Raw genomic sequence first — 24,750 nt, forward strand, 5'->3', positions numbered from 1 at the left:
TCAGAGCGCTCCTTTTACGTGTTCAATTTCCTCAGCTCTATCCTCCGGATCCGTAACAATTTCACTCCTATAAAGCAATGTCTTGATCACACTTAATTTGTGCTCCAGTGGGTGGTGGGAAGCGAAACTTAAATACTGGTCAGTGTGAGTTGGTTTTCTAAAGATCTTGACCTTCACACTGCCATCGCTAGCCCGCACGATCAGAGTGTCTAGGAAAGGAAGTTGCCTGTCTTCCTCTTCCTCTCTGGTGAACTTAATGTTATTATCTTGCGAATTTATGTGATCTGTAAATTCATCCACGTGCGAAGTGTTTATAACGCAGAATGTGTCGTCGACATAGCGAACCCACATGCGTGGTGGATGAGGAGCGGATGACAAAGCTCGCTTTTCAAAATACTCCATATACGTGTTGGCCACCAGGGGACTGCAAGGACTGCCCATTGCGCATCCATCCTTCTGTTGGTAGTATTTCTCTCTGAACACAAAATATGTCGTGCTTAAGCAAAAGTTCAAGAGATTGATGATGTCGTCCACCTCTAGATCTTCCGCTGTCCCTACTTTCCAGGTTTCGTCATTTTCCAACAAACTGCGAACGACAACGAGAGCTTCTTTCACCGGGATAGAAGTGAACAATGCCGACACGTCAAAGGACACTATGGACTCATCAGGCTCTACTTTTAAGTCTTTGATCTGGTTAACAAAGGCCTGAGAATTAACGATGTGATGTTCCGTTTTTCCTATCAAAGGTGATATAATGTCCGCAACAAACCTCGCAAGATTATAGGTCACAGCACCGATGCTTGACACTATGGGTCTTAACGGTGCCTCGGCTTTATGTATCTTTATGAGACCATAAAATCTGGGAACATCAGCTACGGTAGGATATAAGTCCCAATGTCTTGCTAGTTATCGCACCTGTTTCTTTGAGTTCTTTTAGCAACTTGATAAGTCTGCTTTGAAATTTCTGAGTGGGGTCTTTTTTCAGAGTCTCATAGACACTTTCATCTTGCAGTAGAGCTAAAGCTTTCTCTTCATACACTGAATTGTCTATCACAACAGTTGCTCTTCCCTTATCAGCTGGCAAGATTTGGATGCTTGTGTCTTTCTTTAAAGATTCAACCGCCGATCGCTCAGCCTTATTGATATTGTTTACCGGGGGTTTAGCATTTTTTGCAATGTTCACAACACGAGCACGTAATTCAGCCGCTTTATCGCTTTGCAATTTGTTTACATGCACTTTCAGTGGCAACTACAATGTCATTGATGGGCAAACTTTCTGGACTTACCGCGAAGTTAAGACCGCGTTCTAACACATTAACTTCCGGCTGCGTAAGCTTCCTAGATGACAAATTCACCACCCACTTGTCTTTACTCCTCTTATCCGCTGTAAAACCGTCTTTACCCAAATTATCGGCGTTCTCTTTCTCTGTTTTTAAACGTCCAAACTTCCGAATTTGGCGATCCTTTACCAGGTCATGTTCTCGCTTCTGCGCATGGGCGATAAACTCCGAGACTCTCAACCATTTGGTACTGTGTGGCAGTTGGTACTGTGAAAGCGCTCCCGGTAAGCGATCAAATTTTAAGTAGTGTTGAAGTCAAAAAATTCTTCTAATTTAAATTATACCACTACGTATGAATTTACAATTTTATAACAAAATTATGAATTTTACATTGCGAAAAAAAAAAACACAAAAAGGTTAACACTTCTTCAGCTGCAACAAAATATATATTTTTGTGACATGCTTAATATAACTATATCATTTGGGGATCCTTAATCAATTTGATGGCATACACAACAATTGATCATGCATGCCTTCAATTCTTTTAATGAACCCCTTTCACACATTAAATGATTGTATTTCATCAAAATAATACACAAAGTGAAAAATTAAACTTACTCTTAACCCTACTACACCCCACCCCTCATCCACCCTATACCTTATCCCATCACCTTTACCCCACCCTGTTCACCTGAGAGGATTTCAATCAAAAAATTAACCTCAGGTGATGGTAAAGGTATATAGCCCACAGATAATACCCCCATCCCACCAAAAACTGGGAAGAAACTTTTATTTAGCCACCCATCCCCCACCCCACCCCACCCTCACCAACAAAGCTGGCTACGCCCCAACGAAACAACCTCATAATATACACTTATACTATACTAAAACAGCTGCTGCAGAAAATATATATATGAATATAATTTTTTATAATATGAATGTTTTACAAAATATTTCAATTTTTCAAGCTTTAAGTGATTTGTAGGGTGGTTAATATTATATACAGACATACATCAAGAGCTCATTTTATTGTCCCCTTTCCAAACTTTGTTTAGCGAGTAGGAACAAAAATGCTAACCAACCAACCATACTTGGCAAGTCTGTCTGTCCCACGTAATTTTGAACAAAATTTGTTGATTTTGCCCCCGAAATTCACTTTGCCCCCCACCCCATGTCCCCTGCCCTTAAAAATTCTGGCCCGCCACTGCTATCCACATATAGAATAGTGGGGTTTTTGTGGTAGCCTGCAAATGCATGGTAACAACGTAACTTCATAATGGAGAATTCAGATCTGTGATTTGTAAGGTCATTTAGCCTCTCCTGAAAAACAATTATATAAAAAAAAAACTGACAAACTATTAACTCTAGGTACTTACAAATGTTTGGAAACAGCTTCATATAGAGAAAAAACAGCTGCAGAGAATATATATAATAGTTATATTTTTTCAAATAATTTCAGATTTTTAAAGCTTTCTGTGATTTGTAAAGGTCATTTGGCATCTTTAGAAAAAAATTATAAATAAAAAATAATCCTGACTAACTAACCCTACTTACATAGAATAGATGGGGTTTCATTTACATTGTTTATAAAATTATCTTGAAATATGTTTTAATTGTGTGATCCGAGCTTCATTGGGTTTCACTGCCTTAACAAAATTGAAAATGTCTCACCTCCTTTTTCAACCAAATCGACGGTAATAACTCTTATAGTGAGGGATCAATATTTAACCACAATTGCCTCAGGCAAATCTCACTTCCTGGGAACTAAATACAACACAGGGTCATTTTTATGTAACTCGTTGACCCACGTGTGTCATATACTGCCTCTAGCTTTAATAAAAGCCAGGTGATCTGGAGGCAATTAAATTTTTTATCAATTCTCTTCAGGTAGTGAAACATTTAGGGATTCAATCATGTTTCACCGTTGTTCATCACCGTTTAACAACGATGCGGCAGCGTTGTCTGTGTGGTTTATTTTCCAGCGAGGGCAGCTTTAGCTGCCCGAGCTAAGTAAACTCGCAAACGCTGCTGTTAAACGGTGATGAACAACGGTGAAACATGATTGAATCCTTTCAACAACGACAAGAAGCTAAATATCGTATAATTCACGATTATTTTACGAGGAATGTCAGTTCATCATTGCCACTCAGCCTTACAAAAACTTTGATGATTTCTCTTTTGATATCAGCAATGTTTAGCCGCTACCTGAAAAATACTGAATTCAACTTGTAAGCTGGCATACGCACAAAGGTTCCAGGCATGACGAATTTTACGCTCTCGCGTAACACGTAAGTCTCGCTTCACAGCGTATACGCTAGAGTAAAAGTGTGGGTTCATCACGGTTTAACAACGGTTGGCTCCTGTACAAAGGTATAGGAAGAGTTGTTGAAAATGTTGATATCTCAGAATACAACATGGAGACTATCACTGATGACTTTGTCAATGTTAGCTACCAACTTATACTTTGAGGGTTTAGGGAAAGAAATCCCTACCTGCAATAGCTGCCAGGTGTCATATCTTTACATGACATGTAAAGATATGACACCTGGTGTACACTATAGAATGCTGGAATTATCCAAATGTCTATGAGGCAGCTATTGCAGAGAGGGCCTTCTGGTCCTAAACTCTCAATTTGTCATGGACCAGACTGATAAATTATGGGCTCTTCCAGATGAAAACTATACACCCCCTGGTGAAGACATGACTTTGATCTTCCACACAGGGAGTGTGAATTTCAAATGGAGTTACCTGAATGGGTGACTCCATTTGAAATCTACACCCCCTGTATAGAAGATTAAAGTCATGTCTTCACCAGGGGGTGTATAGATTTCATCTGGAAGAGCCCAATGTAAATGTACTATGAATACTTATCATAATTTACTCTTATGAAATCTAACCTACTATAACTTACCATGCATTGCGTTTCCAATGCATCTATGATGCTAAGGGACCGTTCATTATTTCTACCGGAGCGGAGGGGCCGGGAGAATACATGGGGGCTCAGATGATTTTTTGTCAGGCAGGCAAAAAGAGGGTCAGATGATTTTTTTTGTCAGGCAGGCGAAAAAGGGGGATCAGATGATTGTTTAGTTATTGAAAGGGGGGTCATATGATTTTGCATCTCAAAAACCCTGGAGCTTCAAACCCGGGCTTATTTATCGCAGAAGGGGGGGGGGTCATATAGTTTTCGACAGTTACTTTCTATCTTCTCCTGCCCCGTGCCCCAGTAGAAATAATGAACGGTCCCTAAATCCAGCCTGGTTAACCCACTTTTTGGATACATACCCAGCAAACACAAAACGTTTTACAGAAAATGTTTAAATGTTGGGTTATATAAAGGATATAAAACATTTTAATAACCTTCAGAAAACATTTTAGAAAACTTGCAAAATATTCTAACATGATGTTATTAATTGTTGGCAAAATATTTTGCACAACATATATTTTGCAATGACATATTAAACATTGCAATGTTCTCATGTTTTCATGTTTTCATGTTTTCATGTTATATAATCAGACATTTAAATGTTATTAAAATGTTTTGACCAAAACCACAAAGTATTTACACCACGTCCATAACATTTCAAAAAAAATATCTGTGTTTGCTGGGTAAGTACCGGCGGCGATTGAACACAACAGCAGATGTCCAATACATGCAGCAAACACAAGGATGCCAGTTGACATATAATTAATGCTCATATCTTTAAAAGGGCATTTCGTGATCCACAGCCTCATTTTTCTCCAAAAAAGTTGAAGTTGAGATTTTTATACCACTGGAATCCTTTGGCTAAATAATGTTTATGTACAAAATATTTCTTGCAGATTAATTTGTTTAGAAAATATATCGTCAAATTTGAATTACGTTCTGGTATATCAGAACGAAATTACAACAGTGGCCTATGGAGCAGTGTAACACACGTCATAATCATGCATAACTCGCAAATGCAAAATCGGAATCAACTGAAATTTTGGAAATAAGCTTTTTTCGTGGATATCTACTGAAAAATGTCATAACAAGAGGATGCTAGGATCACGAAATACTCCTTTAACCAGATTCGTAGATGCATACGTTGAATCTGGTTGGATTGCGCACAAGAGATGCACACATCAATAATACGTCATCAGTAATACAATTGCGAAGGCATTCAGGTTTTATTACAAAGGTGATAAGTATTTCTAGTTACTTCTTCCCCCATCACCTCAGTGTTTCTAGTTTCTTCTTTTCCATCACCTCAGTGTTTCTAGTTTCTTCTTCCCCATCACATCAGTGTTTCTACTTGGTTCTTCCTTTGCGGAATCTATTTCCAAGTTCTTCTTGTATCATGTGCTTTTCTTTTGTCAATCGGTGAAAGACGGTTTTGTTTTCTTGCGCACGGCGAGACAGATATGGCAAAACATCATTCACTCCACCAAACGGGATGGATTTGTACATGTGGTAGCCAGCCTTACCTGTATAGCAAACAGAAATTGATTGTTTATGTAATAGGCCTGTGGCCAGGGGGGTTCCAGCATGGAATAATGGAAAAATGGCAAATTACGCTTTATGAGGGCACATCCCCCTCATACCCCCTGTGTTGCACAAGTGCAACGAACAGTGCTTTGCGGCAATTAACAGCTATTAACCCCATCAGCAACACACCCACTACCTATACCATTGTCAACTTGTAAGAATGAATGATTTGGTTTACCTTCAAAGCTTAGCCATGTTAAAATGGCTAGCAAAAACTTTTGATAGCCAACATTCAGAAAACTTAACACAAAACATTTTAACATGTTATATTTTGTATTCATGTTTGCCAACAAATATTTTACAATAAAAATGCAGTTGTAGTATTTTTCATATAAAACAATTTAAAAATGTTTTCATGACCTTTATATAACCCAACAAAATGTTATAAAAACATTTTGGCCGAAACAAAAACTAAAAAATTTTGTATGCCGAGTACTCACCTAGTATATAAGACACATGATCACACATGCCGTAGATTTGCCCAAACACGGCTGCTGTTGATGTCACTGGAATGCCTAGATCCTTCATCCTGAAATATGGAAATAAACGAGTCTGGGTGAGCAAAGCCATGTCAAAATAGTGACTTAGCCAGGACTTTTTTTCCTGGGGAGGGGCAACAGGGAGGAGGTAACTTTCAAGGAGGCACCACCGGCGTGTCCATGATCTTTTCCTGCGGGGGGCTCAGCCCCTCTTTATGCAGGGGGCTTAATTGATCATGCCGGAGAAAGCCAGGCAGTGGCAGGAACATCAAGGTTGTCCGAATTTGCCCATATTTGGTGTAGTAGGGGTGTTTGATGAAACATTCTCACTGAAACTTTTTCAGGATTCTGACCCCCCTTGTTAAGGGTTTATAGCCCTTATTTGTTTTGGTACAATCTACACCCTTAAAATGGATGAATTTTTCCTGAATTTAAGCCAATTTTGTATTCTCATTTTTTTTTTTTGGTTGAAGTTATTTAAGTAAATTAAGTATTTGTAGGAAACATCTACCCCGGGCATTACAGGGAACAATTCACATTCAACCAACCCCTATCATTTGGCTCTAGGGGGTGTCTAAACATACCCCCCTCAAAATGTCTTAAAAAATTGAATTTTTAGTTGATGAATTCAAATGCAAATATAAAAAATATACATCAAATTTTTGAATTTTTGTTGGTGTCATTAGAGTGACCCAACATGTGGCTGTGAGAAACAAATTAGAATATCTTGGGGCGGTGTTGCTTTTTTTAGAAAATACAGTGTTTCTATGTGGTATTTTAGCAATATTACAAACTGAAAATATTGTAATATTAATGAAATATGTGATTATTTCAACTACATACTTTATTTAGAGCTGGTTATTATGTTGTGTAAGGTTTAAAACTTTAATATCATGGATAACAAAAGCAAAATGTTACTAAAAGTTAAGTGTTTCTAGATTTTATTTGATCTAAAATGAGAAAAACCTAAAATACTTGGTCAAACACTCAGGAATTTTAAAGAACAGTTTGATTGAACAAACCGTTTATGAACAGATTCAAACAAAAGTAAGAAATAAACAATTATTTGGTAAGCAGCACTCCCTTAGGATTTAAATCATGATCATACAACATTACTTAGCATCAACATATAAATATGAGTTATTATAGACCTAGCAATTCAGTTTTTTATTAGTGCATAATCATGATGATACTTTGCATGTTACCGTTCTTTTCGACGCCTAATTGTACTACATGTAGCTGAGGACAGGCAAGTGTCAAAATGATATTCTATAGCTTACACATAAGAAGTTGTATGGAACTGAAAGTGCAATGTTGCTTTGAGGAATCGCTACATTAAGATCCATGTATTGTTGTTTTCACGCTGCTTTTGGAAATGTTGATAACGATCGGAGCCTTCTCAAATTGTCACAACGTAGACCATGACTTATTTGCTTTGTTTTTAACGATTGTAATATACAATATAATTGTAATACAATTATTACCTCATTATACCTTATACATTCTAGTGAATATTATAGTTAACAAATAATAATTCAAGCAACCCCTATCATTTGGCCTCCCTCAGAACTTCTTTAAAATTTTTATTAAATGAATTCACAAGCATTCTATAATAGAATATACATCCAAATTTTATTTTGTTTTGATCTTCCTCCAAATGAACCAACCTTAGGCTGTAGGCCTAGTATGTGGGAAACAAATCAGATTATCTTTGGATGGTGTTGCTTGGTTTAATAGAAAATTCAGTGTTTCTATAATATTTTAGCAAGATCACAAAACTGAAAATCTCCGTTAAGGAAGCACATGTCTTTTAAGGTATTTCTTCATTATAAAGTTGACTAAAGTTACCAAGCTGATAATAAATGGAAAATTAAACATTGCTAAACCTTTAAAATGTAGATGTTTCTATATCTCATTTGATTTAACAATCATAGAGCTGAAAGATATCGTATGTCTTTCATGCATTATGCCATGTTGCACGTATACTAAAATCGAATGAACATGATTTATGCCAGAATCTTATGCAAGAATAGTATCATAAGAATAAATATTCTTATGTAGATCTTGAGGTTCATTTGCTTCAGCAACAAGTGTCAACATTATTTTCGAGTTGACTTGACATCTAAAGATCTTGTTTGGAGCTGAAAGTGCAAAGTTACATTCCTCTAAGCCATCTACAAATTGTCACAACGTAGATTGGCTGTGCACTTATTTGCTTTGTTTACAAATATCACAATCAGCCTATAAATAATATAATGTAAGAAAACAAAATGTTACCTCATACTGGTGTTTGAAATACAATTATCGTGGCATTGTTGAAAATGTCTATTAACAAGTTACAAAGTAACCACAAAAGAAAAAAACAAAGCAGGATACTCATAATATTAATTTTGGGTATCTCAAATGGAAATCTGTTACTTTTTAAAAAAAAAAAAAAAAAAGACAAGATTCTTGGAATTTACTCTCAATCGTCCATTGATATTTTTGATCCTGATAATCATGATAATATAGAACAACTCATCCCAACTTACCCAGTATTTTATTGAAAAGTATACAATTTTATACCTCAAATATTTCAAGCACAATCTAAGTATTCCAGCCAGAATAGATACTTTGATTAAATCATATACATCAAACATGTTTTACTTCTCAAGTATTTATGATGTCTTGCAGTTATATTATTTCCAGCTCAAAGATGCATGCAGAAGCATTCAAAGGTCATTTTATGACTGTGCAAGTTATCTAGGTTATTTTATTCGCAGGAACAAATAACATAACATGTCTGATATCATGATGTTCCAAGAAGTTTGCTTTTAAATAAACAAAATATGGATTGGTACCAATCGTTTTAATACAACCTGTATATCTCACATGTAAATGTAGGTCTATGAATTACATTCCAGACAGATGTCCAAAAAATACATTTCTAAAATTTGACCTCTGCATGACCTTTGACCTGACCCGTGCAAAATGTTTTTCTGGTCATGAGGTTTGTTGTCACTGAGTTTGAGCCCCATACCCCTCACAGATGTCCAGAAAAAGAAATGATAAGATTTGACCCCGGATAACCTTTGATCTGACCCCTGCAAAGTGTTCCAAAATATTCCCCTAGTCATTATGTTTGTTGTCACAGAGTTTGAGTCCCGTACCCCTTACAGATGTATAGAAAATGCATTTTTAAAATTTGACCTCTGCATCACCTTTGCCCTGACCCCTGTAAAATGAGATTTGTTGTCACCGAGTTTGAGCCCCATACCCCTTACGGATGTTGAGATAATGCAATTATAAGATTTTACCCCCTTAATGACCTTTGACCTCAATTCTTTGTTCAACTTTTAGACATTAGCTAAAGCCGATGCTGGTATTCACGTGACGTCATTGTGCTATGTAATTTGTGGAAGAAGAAGCATTTTGAGTGAAAATCCCATTTTGGCCATAATGACCTTTGGATGACCTTTGACCCCGAGTTGGTTATGTAACATTTGTGCCCCACCCATTGGTCCTTGTGACCAAATATGGTTACATTGGCCTATAGCATATGGCTACGATGGCTCATTACAAGTTTGACAGAAGAAAGAAAGAAAGAAGAACTGTCCAAAAACAGTACAATCGTTTTGCGATTGTAATTGAATAAAATCCTGGTTTGATTTAGTGAATACTTCAGTATTTATAAGGCAGTTGCAGTTCAAGCAGTATAGCATGAAATTGAAGATCATAAAAGACCATATCTGCCCCGCTACTAGCTAGGCCTACTAGAACTACATCCTATGGCTAAAATTTTGGGCACTTGCAGTATAGTGTTTCTAGAATAATTATTTGTGAATGTAAACTGTGATCCAATTTATTAGAAATGATTAACTTACTCCTTTATAAACTCTTGTGATTTATGTTAGTTATCAGCTATTATCACAGTAGCCAACTAATATCATAGTTTCTTACTCACAACTTTGAGGGCTTTTAGGCATACTTTTTATTAATATAGAAAAACAATATAATGATATTTAATTAAAAATGCATACACAATAGGCCTACATAATGGACCTACATTTATATTGCAATTTTGTTCATCATGGTTTATCACAAGGTAGTCTTGTATTCAGTATTTCTGTTTTGTATTTTAGTATTTTTACTAAGAGAGCTAAATATGAATTGTTTTGTATTTAGAAACACTTCTGCAGACTTGACATGATTCTGTTTAGAAAAATCTAAAACAATGTCACCATATGAAAACATTTTAAGCATTTTAAGACTAAAAATAGAATTGTCACATTCAGTTTCCTCCAATTTTTAGACTTGCAATATCATTTTCAAGAAATTTATTAGGCGAAAATACTGTCTAGAAACCCCAATTTTATGCAAATACGTTACACACCTGAATCTACCATTTATTGTTTGGAGTAGACCAATATAGCCTCAAAATGTTGACATGAAAAAAAATCAATATTTAAGATGTATATTTTCATAAAAGGGCTTTAAAAATTACCCTTTTTTTACATTTTTTATTATTGTTAAAGAGGGGTAACATTGATGACCCCCCTCCTGAAAACCCAAGACCCCAATCATTGCAATTTTAAGTTCTATATTACAAATAAACTATGCTCTTGACAAATATTTCAAAATAAAATCCAATCGAAAAGTTGCTGATAGAAAAATAACTTCATAAACTTTGCCATTTTTCAACTGTTTTCACAGCAATTTACCTGTGTCAAAAGCCCCAAATTAGGGGGTACCCATATCTCCCTACCCAGGGGGTCAGGTGGGTCTAGTCTGGCATGTGAAAATATGTCATCCAGTACATCAATCTTACAAAGTATGAACCGATTTGGCCAACCTTCATGTTCCCAGATTTTGTCATATTGCCTGGATCTCTCTGGCATGGACAATTAATGGCTAAAATCGCCAAAAAATGGCTGATTTTACATGATTTTCAACAAAGTGCAGAGGGCTTCAGCACCCAAAGCCCCCCTGGACACGCCACTGGGCACCAGTGTCCGAAACAAGGAAAGTATGGAGGTTGTCCCGAGGACAACTAAAGCATGTCCCAAAAATATATAAGTCATGTTTTTGAGTGCAAAGAAACCAAATAGTGGTTGTCTAGGGGATAAGTACATATAGCTCAATATGGTTGTCCCCAGTGATTTTTGGACAAGAGTGCATATTTCGAACACAGCTGGGCACTGACAATTTTTTCAGGGTGCATGGTCAGCAATCCCACAGGAGGAGGGGCCAAGACATCTCATAAGGGCAGCTTCCCCTTTGCCCTCCAGTTATGCCAAGCTTTTTCTTCATCCACATGGGGAACAAAATTAAGATTTTAGCATTATCTGATTATGGGGGTCGCAGATCACCAGAGCATTGTGGGTACGGTGACTTCCTGTTTGAAATCATCAGTTTGCATGTCCCCATAGGTTTTTGTCAATTGGGAAATTGCATCGTATTTTAGGCTGTTAGAGAGAAGAAACATTTTCTACTAAATTCCGGTGTAATCTTAGGATCACACACCCCAGGATTCTTGTATTTATACATTGAAATTGCCCAAATATGGGGATGAAATCCCCCTCGGGTACAGGTCATCAACAAAATTTGGTTTTGTCGGGGGGGGATTGTCTCGGTCCCAGCCAGTTTGTGTTCCTTCATCACTAAACAAACCGTCTGGTGACAACCCGAAATAACGATCGCTGATTGGTTAATGAATTTCCAAATCAAACTGTTTTCAATTGGCTATAGGATGTGACTTATGTAACTGACACTAAACATCACAAGCCTTCCACTATTTGTAGATACCGAAAACGTAAAATAAACGCTAGCTTAGCAGCCACTAAAGCGCCAATCATCTGATATCGCCTTTCATGTCAGCGGCTCGCAGCGTGTACTCACTTACGTTGTGTGGATTTATGTAACCGCATAACTGTCCATCAACCGCTGCATGCACTGATGCCCAGCGCTGATTGACAGCCAATTCTCAGTCATTTTATGATGACGACGATTGGCCAATCAGAAAAGATGCTAGACGTACTATGAGATTGCGGGTGAGGTTGGATATGGCTCCAAATTGATCCAAAATTTTATGTTGCATTTTGATGTTGTCCATAGTCATGATAGTCTTTCAAATTTCTCGAAACTCATTGGTACCAATCACTTTGTCACAGCCTGTATAACCAATCTTACCTTTGAGTGGCCTTTAAGACTGACTCTTCATTATGAGAAGCGATGATTACGTTGCATTTGGAGGCGCCATGTTCATGTAGATATTCCAATAAATAGTTGGTGACTTTGTCATACATGTCATTGGTTGCCTCCCACGAGGGATTGATGGGATCTGAAATGGCAAAATTAGAAATGGCAAAATTCAGGGCTTGAATTTCACCCAGTATTAGAATCATCTTTATTTTTATGCCTCCACCGGAGGTATTATGTTTCCTGGTTATCCATCCATCCATCCGTCCATCATTTGTGCCAATCTGTCAGTCCATCTGATCCTGTGGGTGTAATCTTTGGAACTGGTAAAGCGTATAGTGATGTGATTTGTTAGATGGGTGGCAATTGAGGGGTCTTCAAATTCCATTAGGTTTTTGTCACAAAATATGCTAATTTGCATTAATAAAAACTTGTGAGCACAATATTTCTCAATCTCAATATCACACACAAACCCCAACCGTCACCCACACACACCCATCCCCCAAACACCCCTACATATCTTGTGTTTTGTTTCTCAGCATGACATTTCATTCCTGATCCATGTGTGCTCCTCTGACAATCTTAGCACCTGAAAACCAAAGCCTCCTTACTCACATATTGCCACACCCACCCCCAAACCCATATATACCTTGTATGTTTTGTTTCTTAGCATCATTCCATTCCTGATCTATGTATGCTCCTCTGACAACCTTGGCACCAAACCCAAAGCCTTAATTTCACACATATAACCCCCATCCTCACCCACCACACCCCTCCTCAAACATACATCCACACCCTACATACCTTCTGTGTTTTGTTTCTTAGCATCATTCCGTTCGTGATCCATATATGCCCCTCTGACTATCTTAGCCCCAAACCCAAAGCCTCCTTGCTCACATATTGCCATACTTTGTAGTACATTGTCATAGGCAGACTGAAATGGACAAACAAATATGGTGAAAATGGACTATTCCAGTTGAAATCAATACACCCCCTATAGAGGCTGTGTCCCCCAGTCAGAACTCTTGCCCCCCTGTTTCCCCCAGTAAAAACCCATCCCCCAGGAAAAAAATTCCTGGCGACCGCCACTGTCTGGGGGAATTTTAGATTTCGCTATATTGGTCCATTTTTTGTGACATTTCATGAAATAAGTGAATATGTCCAATGGGTCAGTTGCCAGATGAAGTCTGATGGTTCCGATGCAAAGATGCAAAAAGTAAGTTCCCGTATTAGATTTTTTTCTGAATTTCTCTTTTTAATTTTACAGTTATGTAAGGTGCCTTACTATTATTGGGTGAAAAATTTTTCAGTGGCAGTACCAGGGGGCATGGGAGGGGAAGGCTTGGCTTAGGATATATATTTTATCCACTTATTTTGGGTGCAAAGTATTGTCACAAAAACTGGACCAAAATAACAAAATCTAAAATCTCCCAAAATCGATTGATGGTTGATGTTGGTTCTCTCTGCATCATCCTCAGCAGAATTATGGTGTATTTGTTTGTTTGTTTGTTTGTTTATCCCTTTAATCAGTAATCTTCCTACCTTAAGATAACACTGATATGTATTCCATATATGTGGATATTGTCTGTTATATTTAGCCATCAGTGCCAGCGTCAACATTGTCATACCAGGGTTGATGTTGGTTCTCTCTGCATCAACCAGAATCTTGGTATGTTTGTTTCTTTCTTTCTTTGTTTGTTTGTCTGTCCCCTTTACCCAGTAATCTTCCTACCTTGAGATAACACTGATATGTATTCCATATATGTGGATATTGTCTGTTATATTTAGCCATCAGTGCCAGCGTCAACATTGTCATACCAGGGTTGATGTTGGTTCTCTCTGCATCAACCAGAATCTTGACACCTCTGTTAACAGAATGCTAAAAACAAATATGTGACACGATCAAGGGAAATGAGTCGGATGTTGCTAATATTGATTTAAAGATATTGGGAAAGAAAGTGTTCAAATTCCTTTGTTTTATATTGTTTTTAGCGATTGATAAATTGGTGTAACTCAGCAAAGAAAAGTTGTATCAACATGGGGTTTTCAGTTTATGAAAGCCTAAATATCCTCTTTAGAAACATATGTAAAACTCATTTTTGACCAGGGTCGACATGTGACTCATTCCCCTTGATCATGTCACATATAGAAATCAACCATTAAAGGTGGAAATACAAATAAAATGGTTAACATCTATATAATAATATGCTATTCTCTGTAGATCTGTTGGTCTGTAGATCTGTTTGTCTGTCTGTCTGTGACTGCTAATGTGAGGCCGTCATAGGTCGTACGGGGCCCAAACTCGGTGGGTGGGTGTAGTTCTGTCCTGGCAAGAAGAAGTTTATGTTTGTTAAGTCATCTGACCCGGGGTCCCCCCCCAGGGGTCATTTGAGGTCAAATTACTAAAACTGTTGTGTGAGGCTGTAGTAGGTCGTACGGGGCCCAAACTCAGTGGGTGGGTTTAGTTCTGTCCTGGCAAGAAGAAGTTTAGGTTCGTTAAGTCATCTGACCCCAGGGCCCCCTCCCAGGGGTCATCTGAGGTCAAATTACTAAAAAGTGTCGTATGGGCATGAAACTTGGTAGGTACAGTCAACATTCAGAGCTAAAATTTTGGAAGGTCATTTAGAGGTCACCCAAGGTCACCCAGGGGTCATCTGAGGTCAAATTACTAAAACTGTCATACGGCATGACACTTGGTGGGTACAGACAACATTTAGAGCCAAAATTTTGAAAGGTCATTTTGGGGTCATCCAAGGTCACCCACAGGTCATTTGAGGTCAAATTAGTAAAAACTGTTGTAGGGGCATGAAACTTGATGGGTATAGACAACATTGAGAGCCAAATTTTTGGAAGGTCATTTTGGGGTCATCCGAGGTCATCCACGGGTCATCCGAGGTCAAATTAGTAAAAACTGTTGTATGGGCATGAAACTTGGTGGGTACAGTCAACATTTAGAGCCAAATTTTTGGAAGGTCATTTTGGGGTCATCAGAGGTCAAATTAGTAAAAACTGTCATATGGGCATGAAACTTGGTGGGTACAGTCACCATCAGCCAGGTAATCGCGCCCAGCCGAGAACCGCCAAATATGGGTAACCGCCTAGTGGTTAATAATTATACAAAATTGGATGTAACATAAATGGATTTAAACTGATCAAAGAGCATTTATTGATGTTTTATTTTAAAATTATTTGATTTATTGCTTGAATGATGCTTGATTAAAGGCAAAACAATTTATTGACCGACTCGGATTTATCAAAATTATATATTGACTTAAAGGGAAAGACTCGGTACTGTTGGTCGAAGTAACCAAAAAAAATTCATTCGTTCATTCATTCATTACCTTAATGAGTACATTCAGTCGTTTCATGGATGTGTGTAGATGAGCCATTTCCTCTCTGGTCAATTCTGGAATAACCTGGAAAATGTGTAACAATTTAAAATGTAAGATATTTATGATAACATAAATTCCCAGTAAATACCTAGTACCTGGTTGGGGTACTCGCTATATGGGGATGTGCCGCCCAATGGGTAGGTTTTCCACTAAAAATCCTTATGGGTAGGGGTTCGAAAGATCGGACCGCACACCCCCGTCGAAAAACAATCTTAGTACCAGCCGACCCGACCTGGTTATCTTAATCGGGAACAGACCGAAGGATCATTAGTCCTAAAAGGGTTTAAAGTCAGGGTTTAGGGCATTTTAGGTTAGGATAAGGATTAGTGTGCGCTTGAAGAACATTCAAAGGTCGCTAGAAGTCTCAATGGTTCTCGCAGTGAAAATAAGGTTCTTCACAGCTTAGGGGTCCTAAAGGAACCTCTATTTTAATTGAAAAGAGTTCCTAGTGCACATACTACTGTACTAAATTGCAGGGCAAACACATTAACACCACAGATTTTATATTTTCAAGCAAATACATTTTCCACCCATTTTTAAGGGGGTACTACACCCATTGTATTTCTTTTGCATTTTGTGAAGAAATGAGAGAAAAAAATGGACAAAGTGGTACGCGAAATGAAGGGGCAAATCTTCTCGTTCTATTGGTGGCATCGGTATCAATGTAGCTAACATGCTTTTAAAGGTAGAAGCCAAAAAGTGGTATTAACTATATAGAGAGATTTATATTGTTCTCAGCCATTGATAAATTGCTCATAACTTGGTAATCAAATGTCAGATTTTGATGGGGTTTGTATCAAAATATAGAATTCGTAAAACTGCCAGAAAAGGTTTTAAAAAACTTCTGATTGAAAATTGCCGACATGTGACTCATTCCCCTTGATCATGTCACATATGCTTCTTGATTTATAAGACAATACCAATTTGATGTCATTACTCCAAACAATAATTTTTTCTTTCATAACCCAACCCTGAGAACCCAACATGTATATGTAGGCCTCCTTTTTAGGTCCTGTGCCAAAACTATGTTATTGTTGTACAACCCACATTGTAATCTTACATGTAATCTATATTACAATTGTACTCTAACCAAAGGTCATTTCCTTATAACATTTGAATTCAGTGCAATTGTAGTACAGTAAATAACACAGGAAATATCATGAGCACAAACCACATGACCGGCAGATTTTCCTCTCACCGCACCTGCACTTTGGAACTCGCTTCCATCTGAACTCTGTTCTGCTGTTTCTCTGCCACTAAGGTCTCAAAACCTTCCTGTTCTCACAATAATCTGGCGGCTTTGTTTTGTTTTCCATCTTGGCTTGGTCGATGAAATGGCACCCTAAATGCCTTGTATGGGTGTGTGTAGGGGTGTATGGGTATATGTGACATGATCAAGGGGAATGAGTCACATGTCGGCAATTTTCAATTTGAAGGTTTTTCTGGCAGTTTACAAATGCTACATTTTGATGCAAACCCCATCAAAATCGGACATCTGATTACCGAGTCATGAGCTGATGGCCGAAAACAACATAAAACAAAAGAATTTGAACACTGTTTTTGCCAATATCTCAAAAATGGCCGAAAACAACATAAAACAAAAGAATTTGAACACTGTTTTTGCCAATATCTCAAAAACAACATTAGCAACATCCAACTCATTCCTCTTGATCACGTCACATATATTACCAAAGGTCATTTCCTTATCATTTGAATGAGCGCAATTGTAGTTACATAGAAATAACACAGGAAATATAATGAGCACACAGTCACACACCACAGTGGAATGACAGGCAGATTTTTTTCTCTCACCGCACCTGCACTTTGGAACTCACTCATTCCATCTGAACCAGGCTAGCGGTACTCTGTACAAATTGCCTATACCGATTCTGAGGACACGACCTGTGTAACAGTCGCATCCCCTGCTTTGTACGCGTACGTCGACCCAGTCTGTCTGTGTAATAAACAGTGCAGGTCAGTCAGTTGCAATCTGTCTGCTGCCATCTAGACTGTCCCACAGTCTCGGTTCCATCACTGGGTAAATAATTAGAGCTAAAACCACCTTCTCCTTCACTCCAAATATTAATACCAACACACCACTAAGCCCTAACTACCAGCAACAAAGTTATAGTGCTCCTGGAGCACTGTGTGTCGACGAAAACTCAATCAATCTACAGACCAACTTATTTATTTTTTTATAATAGCTCTCCTAATCCGAGACTGTTCCGTTTTGATGGTAAACTCCCTTCCAAATAATTATCAAGCTATGTAACGTGACTGTTGTGACAATTATGATAGCCCCACCCCATTGTCAATTCAAATATGGTAGGCATATAACATGCATGAACCAGTTCTATTGTCATTTTGCACGCGCATTGATTATGATCAATAGACTATCAATGAAAACCCATTTCAAACATCGCCTTGTTTGCTGAGATCTACATTGATTGGTCAGACTAAGTACCCGCTTACACAAACGGCAAGACAGTGAGACCACAGACGTGATATATCTACTTGTCTGACCCAGGATCGGTAAAAGTGAACTCCCACAAAATGCTGGAAAGTGGAAGGCAAATTGTCTACAGATTGGGAGGGTCCATGTATCGGGTTTATTTAATGTTATATAATCTACATTACCAGTCGTTCTCCATGGACCCGAGGGAGGGTCTAGCTGCCATCCACATAATATATAGATCTGACAGTCACCTTTTTGTAAATGCACTGTACTGTATTGTAGGCCTACTATGCTAGAACTGAACTGTACTGTACTGTGCTGTGCCAGAGGATGATTTAAGCACTACCCAACACCCCACTGTGAATGTGCAGTGAGCAAAGCTGTATGAGTAACATGACACCGCTGCTCTGCTATACTGCATAGATGTGCATGGTAAAATTTGAATTTGTACTGCTATATTTACAATAAAAACGCTGTTCATTTGCTGGTCGATTTCACATTTAATGTTATCTACAGAAGGTGTGAATTATCCTTTATACACACATCAGTATTGTTCTGAAATCGACCAAGTAATAATGACACACACACAATTCTAAAACATCATCTTTTGCACATAGTTCAATGGGATTTGAAAAGTAAAATGGCAGTTGAAACTCTAGTGATATCACTTTTGCAGTGCTGTGCTGTACTGTACTGTACTCTACAGTGCTGTTCTGTACTGTAATTTACTGTACTTTACTTTGCTGTACTGTTCAGTACTGTATGTACTGCACTGTACTGTAGGTACTGTACTGTATGTACTGCACTGTACTGTAGGTACTGTACTGTACTGTATGTACTGCACTGTACTGTAGGTACTGTACTGTACTGTATGTACTGTACTGTACTGTATGTACTGCACTGTACTGTACTGTACTGTATGTACTGCACTGTACTGTACTGTACTGTACTGTATGTACTGCACTGTACTGTAGGTACTGTACTGTACTGTATGTACTGCACTGTACTGTAGGTACTGTACTGTACTGTACTGTACTGTACTGTATGTACTGTACTGTACTGTATGTACTGTACTGTACTGTATGTACTGCACTGTACTGTATGACTGTACTGCACTGTACTGTAGGTACTGTAGTACTGTATGTACTGTACTGTATGTACTGTACTGTATGTACTGTACTGTTCTGTACTGTACTGTACTATATTGTACCGTACCATACCGTACTTTACTCACCTCCATAGCTCCATCCATGCCAGCCAGACAGTTCTCATAACTCATAGGTGTTTGGTTGCTAAAGTTGAGTTGTTTTTCTTTGAGCAGGCTGGTCAATTTGGCCTGAAAAAATTAAATGGAAAATGCTCTGATTTAGGTCATCAATCACCTCAGTATCTACTATAGCACTACAGGTAAGGTGATTGCCCAGTGGTTGTGGCTTGAGCACACCAGGATTTGGGGGGGGGGGCATTCAGGGGGCAAACTGAATTTCAGGGGGCAAAATCAACCAAGTTGGCACAAAATTGCCCCCCAAAAGTGGATATTTGTGTGATTTGGGGGTTTTTGCCTCAAAAGTGGAGGGGGGAAAAGTGGAGGGGGGAAAACTGGGGGAGGGGGGTAAGAAAAATATTAGAGGGTAAATGCCCCCACTTGCCCTACCTTGTAACACTGCCAATGGACTTGAGCCCCCCACCCCAACCCACCTCCTAGACTATGCCATAGTCGAATTTTATTAAAAATATGTTATTATTAGTCATGATGAACCCATTTAGTTGAACTCAAAATTATACTGATGTTTATTAAAATTAAAGTATTCAATAGTAAAATGGTCATAAAGAGTTAAAAATATCAGATGATTAGTATCAATAAAAGTAATTGAATGCAACATTATCCTGCATAATTATAATGGCTCACTTTAATACTGAACAATTCTGATTTTGGAATCTACCAGTTTATTGATAGCGAACCACGAAAATCCGATCGATCGACTATGGACTTTGAATTTTAAGCAGAACTTTGCCCCGGGCCTTTGCTCTCTAAAAACACACTGTCAAGCATACTTGTTTATCAGTCCATTAACCACAAGTACTAAGCATGGTATAGTACAAGACGCGCTAGATGTTTGATGAGAGATTAACTTTCGCGTCAACACAAAAGTGCCGCAAATACCACAGATAGTTGTGTACGGTGTAGTTAATGGTAATGGCGCGGGCCCGGAAGACTTAAACCATAGCGAGATATGGGCGACCAATCACAAGGCAGATCCATTTAAAGATGCATTACATGATGGCCAATTTTAGTTAGGCCAGAAATTGGCCTAACTCTCCATAGAGTCCCGTGTTAAAAATCTAACAAACAGAGGGAGTGCGGTGACTGAAAAGATCAGATACAGATGTGAAAATCTATCAGTTGCACACAAATCAATATAAATCAGAGTTTTATGCTTAAATGTAATAGCCAGAGTATGCAAAATGGGCAAGTGGACTACGGAGAAGTCTACCCACCTCCTAGGTTTATGCTAAAAGCTCGGGCTAAAAGTATGTCTATTATGAACATTTGTATATTTCAGCCACTTTCATGTAAATAATTATAATTTTGGGTCTCATTTCAATCAGTTGAGATTGGATTAAGCACTTCCTTTCTCTTGAACCAAAGGCTGACAGTAAAATTGTTAACTTGATTGTTGGGAGTGGCCTTCTTTTCCTTGTTCTTTGTCTTCAAATCTGTTTCTCACTTCTCTTTCCATACAGGCCAGCATGCTTATATAGCCTTTTTAGCCTGGCTTGAGCATTTTGTTTGAGTCTGGTCCCATCAGGACCCAAGCGTGTCTACACACGGAGCGACCATTTAAACAAATGTGATCTATTTCCAGGGCAAGTTTTTTTGCATTTCAACCACCGGGCACAATACCTGATGAGTATCTCATTTAGGGCATCAAAAGCAGCAAAATGGCAGGAGAAGTAGCCTACCTTAATCGCACAGATGTTACTATAAAAATTCCTTTAAAAAAGGGATGGGGCGCCCAATGTGAGCCTGGATGTGAAAGGGTTATTTGTATGGTGTTGAGATTTAATAGTAATGAATGTTTCTAGGGAAGAGGCGAAGACGATTAAATGCAAGTGGAATGTGCATGTGTTTGAGTGGGGATGGTGTATAGGACAGGATTGTTTTGGATGAAAGAAATTGAACTTGACGGAAGGTTGAATGTGAATTTGTGATTATTCTGGGGGTGGGGGAGCTGTTTTGGGGGCCTATTGTAGTGAGGATATTGCATTGGATATTGAATACTGTTGAACTTCGTTAAGCAGGGGTATACGATTGATAGGATAGAAGACACGAATAAGTACTCTGTACGCATGTAATGTAGTTTTATAGTTTTAATGAATACTGAAAAAAGAATCTCATATAATTATGTAGATTGAGATAACATAAAAGCACCATTTTAACACAGTAGTTATTACGTAGACATAATCATTTAAATAAGTGTACGTGCATCATTAATATCCATGGCTAAATATGAATGTCATTAGATGGAATGGATGATATTGCTTGTGTTGTAGATTTTGTTTGGTTACTGGTGGTTGGCATATGAAGTATATGTAGATCCGAAGAATGACAACAAAATTCAGCAGTAAAATTGCACTATAAAATTCCTTAAACTGTAAGCTTTTCCATTGGTTTTGTTGCTGATAACGATAGTCGTATGTGTGTACATTGCAAATTATAACAGTAAAATACTTGCTTAGGGTAGAAAAACAACACATAGTAGGCCTGCTTGCCTCCTTGTACATGGGTGATATACAACTTGAAATACAAGTGGCCCCTTGGAGAACCCCTCCCCCCCACACACACACACACCCCTACACGCCCCCTCTTAACCCTGGATATTCATTCACAGTATATCATTGGTATGTGCAACCTATAATAACAACATCTCAATAACACCATATGTTCAGCATTCCTCTTGCTCCCACAACATTGACAATATCATACCCTTCCCAGAATCCTTTGCAACATGTTACACCACCTCATGTAATCAAATAATCACAAACACTTGTTAGGGGAGCCCGATGCAAAAAAAAGTTAATCACAAAAAAATGTTGGGCCCCCCCCCTTTCGAGATGGGACAACCCCTTTTATTTTCTTAATTCGGACACTGAAGATGATGTAAAAAAAATGTAAAAGTAAGAAAAGTCCCAAAAAGTGTATTTGCGAGCATAGCGAGGACAAAAAAAAACAGCGTTTTTTTGGGGTCATAAAAAGTCCATATTTTGGGAAGAAAGTCCACTTTTCACAACTCCTCCTGAAAAAAGGTTCACTTTTTTCAAAATGCACACCCCCCCCCCCCAAAAAAACTTCTGCATGGTCATTGAGGCACTTTTCGTCATGATCGACCAATGTTGAACTAGATCACAGATATTGGAACACATCCAATATCTGTGACTAGATAGCATAAATCAGTTCAGAATTTTAAATGGAAGAAATGCATTGTGGGAAGCCTATGATATCGTCTCTGCTTCCACACATCAATTTCATGGGACAACATTAGTTTCAGTCTCTTACACATCACTTACCAGCAGGTCTGCCTTGATATATGATGTGACCTTCAGTTGAGACATGAGTGGGTAAGAGGTTGCATCACACAATGAAGCCTGTAGATCCAAGCATCTCATCATGGTGTCCAGATTACGGTTGTACATAGCTTCGTTAAATCTGCAACAAACAATAAAGCAATCCAAAGAAATTACTGGAAAAGTGAACATTTTCGCGCAATTATTTTTTTTTTTTTTTTTGCACTTTGACAATTTTGAACTGTTTGCCTTGTTTTTAAATTTGTAATTCTATGTTTCCTGACATAGACCTATGCACAAAAGGAATATGGGACCATTCACAAACAATTGTTAGGGGGGGGGGGGCTGATGCAAAAAGGGGGCCCTTAAAATTTTTGACCCTCCTAAGAGGGGCCCTGAAAAAAATGACCACAAATTTTCCTGGGAAAATTGAGTTTATATGCTTTTCTATGGTGTTGACCCATAATTTTAAAGTAAAAAAAAGGGGGGCCCTGAAATTGTTGAGATCTGAAAAAGGGGGGCCTGAAATTTTTTTGCAATAAAACATTTTTGCATCAGGCCCCCCCTGACAAGTGTTTGTGAACAGTCCCTATATGCGCACGGCCCTGCAAGGTGCTAACACTTCAAAGTGTTCATAGTTCTGGTCGCTAGGGTTCAAATCCCGCACAGGCATGGAATCCTCGTAATATGTATCATGTTCGCTTCCATCTAGCGATCAATAACCTGAATAACCATTGTGTAATTCAATTCAATGCACAAGCTCATACACATGTGGGTCTTTGATGTCAATCGCATACAATATAACCCGTGATCAATAATGAACGTTGGTCAAAAGACGAGCTTACTGAAGTGAAAAATTATGTACATGCAGATTCATCATTTATGCATATTGCCTTGAAAATCATAAAAAGCAACTGCTTGATCAACCCAAATGATTTTATTAGCGTTATTTCTAAACCAAATTTCAAAACCACAAAGTGTTTTACCTGACTTTTGACCCAGAAATGTATGAATTTGATGAGAAATTGTGATGAAAAATAATATTTTACAAGTCAGATTCAGAAAGAGACAATCTCATTACACACGTTAATTGCATCACAGTCCAAACATAGATGATTAAGTTCATGGAGAATGTTACAAACTGTTGTATCTTTTGCCATATTGTTTTTCTATAGGGAATAATGTTTTATCGTTAAAATCGGACATGAAAACCTATCAAAAACACAACAAAAACGTGCATCGCTATTTGTGTATGCAAGAAACAAATTATAAGAATTGTACAGAAGTGACCTAACACTTATGAAGGCTGTATCTTGAGAAAGCGCATGGTCTGATGCTAGAATCTTGGCAAGGACACTCTGGTGAAATAAAGGAAAATATATGTGATTGATTTTGTGTGACTTTTGAGGGTAAAATGTATAGAAATTTAAAGAGGAACGAAATGCGAGTAAGTATGATGTCATGAACATGACAACAATATTCATGATAAATAATTATTGCTCCCTAAAAAAGAAATGGTTAACAAATGGTTTGAATACATCGCATCTACGACCTTATAGTAACTGTATCTAGAAATTTGTGCAAGTTACTTGTCAATTTTCGCCAGAAACGAGCTTTTTCTACGGTTACTGGCCCAGCTCATTAGCGCGATATGGGATATTCTTTATCTCGAGTTTACTGCCCTCTGTTGACGACAGGGCTTCGAACTCTTATCAAGGCGATCTAAGAAGTGCAGGGCCGTGATGCACACATTATTAAATTTGCAGTTAGCAATTTGGAAAGTGCAAAAATGAATGCAGCACAAAACAATTCTACTTTCACAGTGACCTTTAATGGGAATTCTTCATTCTTCGGGGAGGGGAGGGGGGCTTAACTTTGGTGTGGGTGGGGA

General features: G+C 38.1%; 2 protein-coding genes across 2 annotated transcripts in view; both read right to left on the reverse strand.

Moving 5' to 3' along the window:
- LOC140167770 (uncharacterized) lies at positions 1-4,214 on the reverse strand. The gene is made up of 3 exons (XM_072191061.1): positions 4,192-4,214; positions 1,287-1,530; positions 1-840 (listed from the first exon to the last, which is right to left on the reverse strand). The coding sequence occupies exons 1-3, from the start codon at positions 4,212-4,214 to the stop codon at positions 1-3; spliced, it is 1,107 nt and encodes a 368-aa protein (XP_072047162.1).
- The window catches only part of LOC140168531 (hydroxyproline dehydrogenase-like), a 26,868-nt gene continuing 5,709 nt past the window's right edge, over positions 3,592-24,750 (reverse strand). Inside the window, exons 3-10 of the mRNA XM_072191931.1 lie at positions 22,863-23,001; positions 19,528-19,629; positions 15,788-15,862; positions 14,179-14,325; positions 13,251-13,380; positions 12,438-12,588; positions 6,231-6,319; positions 3,592-5,729 (exon numbers count right to left, since the gene is read on the reverse strand). Of these exons, the coding sequence (XP_072048032.1) occupies positions 5,554-5,729; positions 6,231-6,319; positions 12,438-12,588; positions 13,251-13,380; positions 14,179-14,325; positions 15,788-15,862; positions 19,528-19,629; positions 22,863-23,001 (1,009 nt within the window). The 3' untranslated portion in view covers positions 3,592-5,553. The remainder of the gene's footprint in view (positions 5,730-6,230; positions 6,320-12,437; positions 12,589-13,250; positions 13,381-14,178; positions 14,326-15,787; positions 15,863-19,527; positions 19,630-22,862; positions 23,002-24,750) is intronic.

This window comes from Amphiura filiformis, chromosome 13 (genome assembly GCF_039555335.1).
Source record: "Amphiura filiformis chromosome 13, Afil_fr2py, whole genome shotgun sequence".
NCBI classification, from domain to species: domain Eukaryota; kingdom Metazoa; phylum Echinodermata; class Ophiuroidea; order Amphilepidida; family Amphiuridae; genus Amphiura; species Amphiura filiformis.

Bases quoted from the DNA above. Each gene is read 5' to 3' on its own strand.
- LOC140167770 (XM_072191061.1), bottom strand. From the start codon at position 4,214: ATGCATTGGAAACGCAATGCATG. The intron at 1,531-4,191 runs GTAAGTTATAGT...ACTGCCACACAG, and splicing joins CATTGGAAACGCAATGCATG to TACCAAATGGTTGAGAGTCT. The intron at 841-1,286 runs GTAAGTCCAGAA...GGTCTCATAAAG, and splicing joins AACGCGGTCTTAACTTCGCG to ATACATAAAGCCGAGGCACC.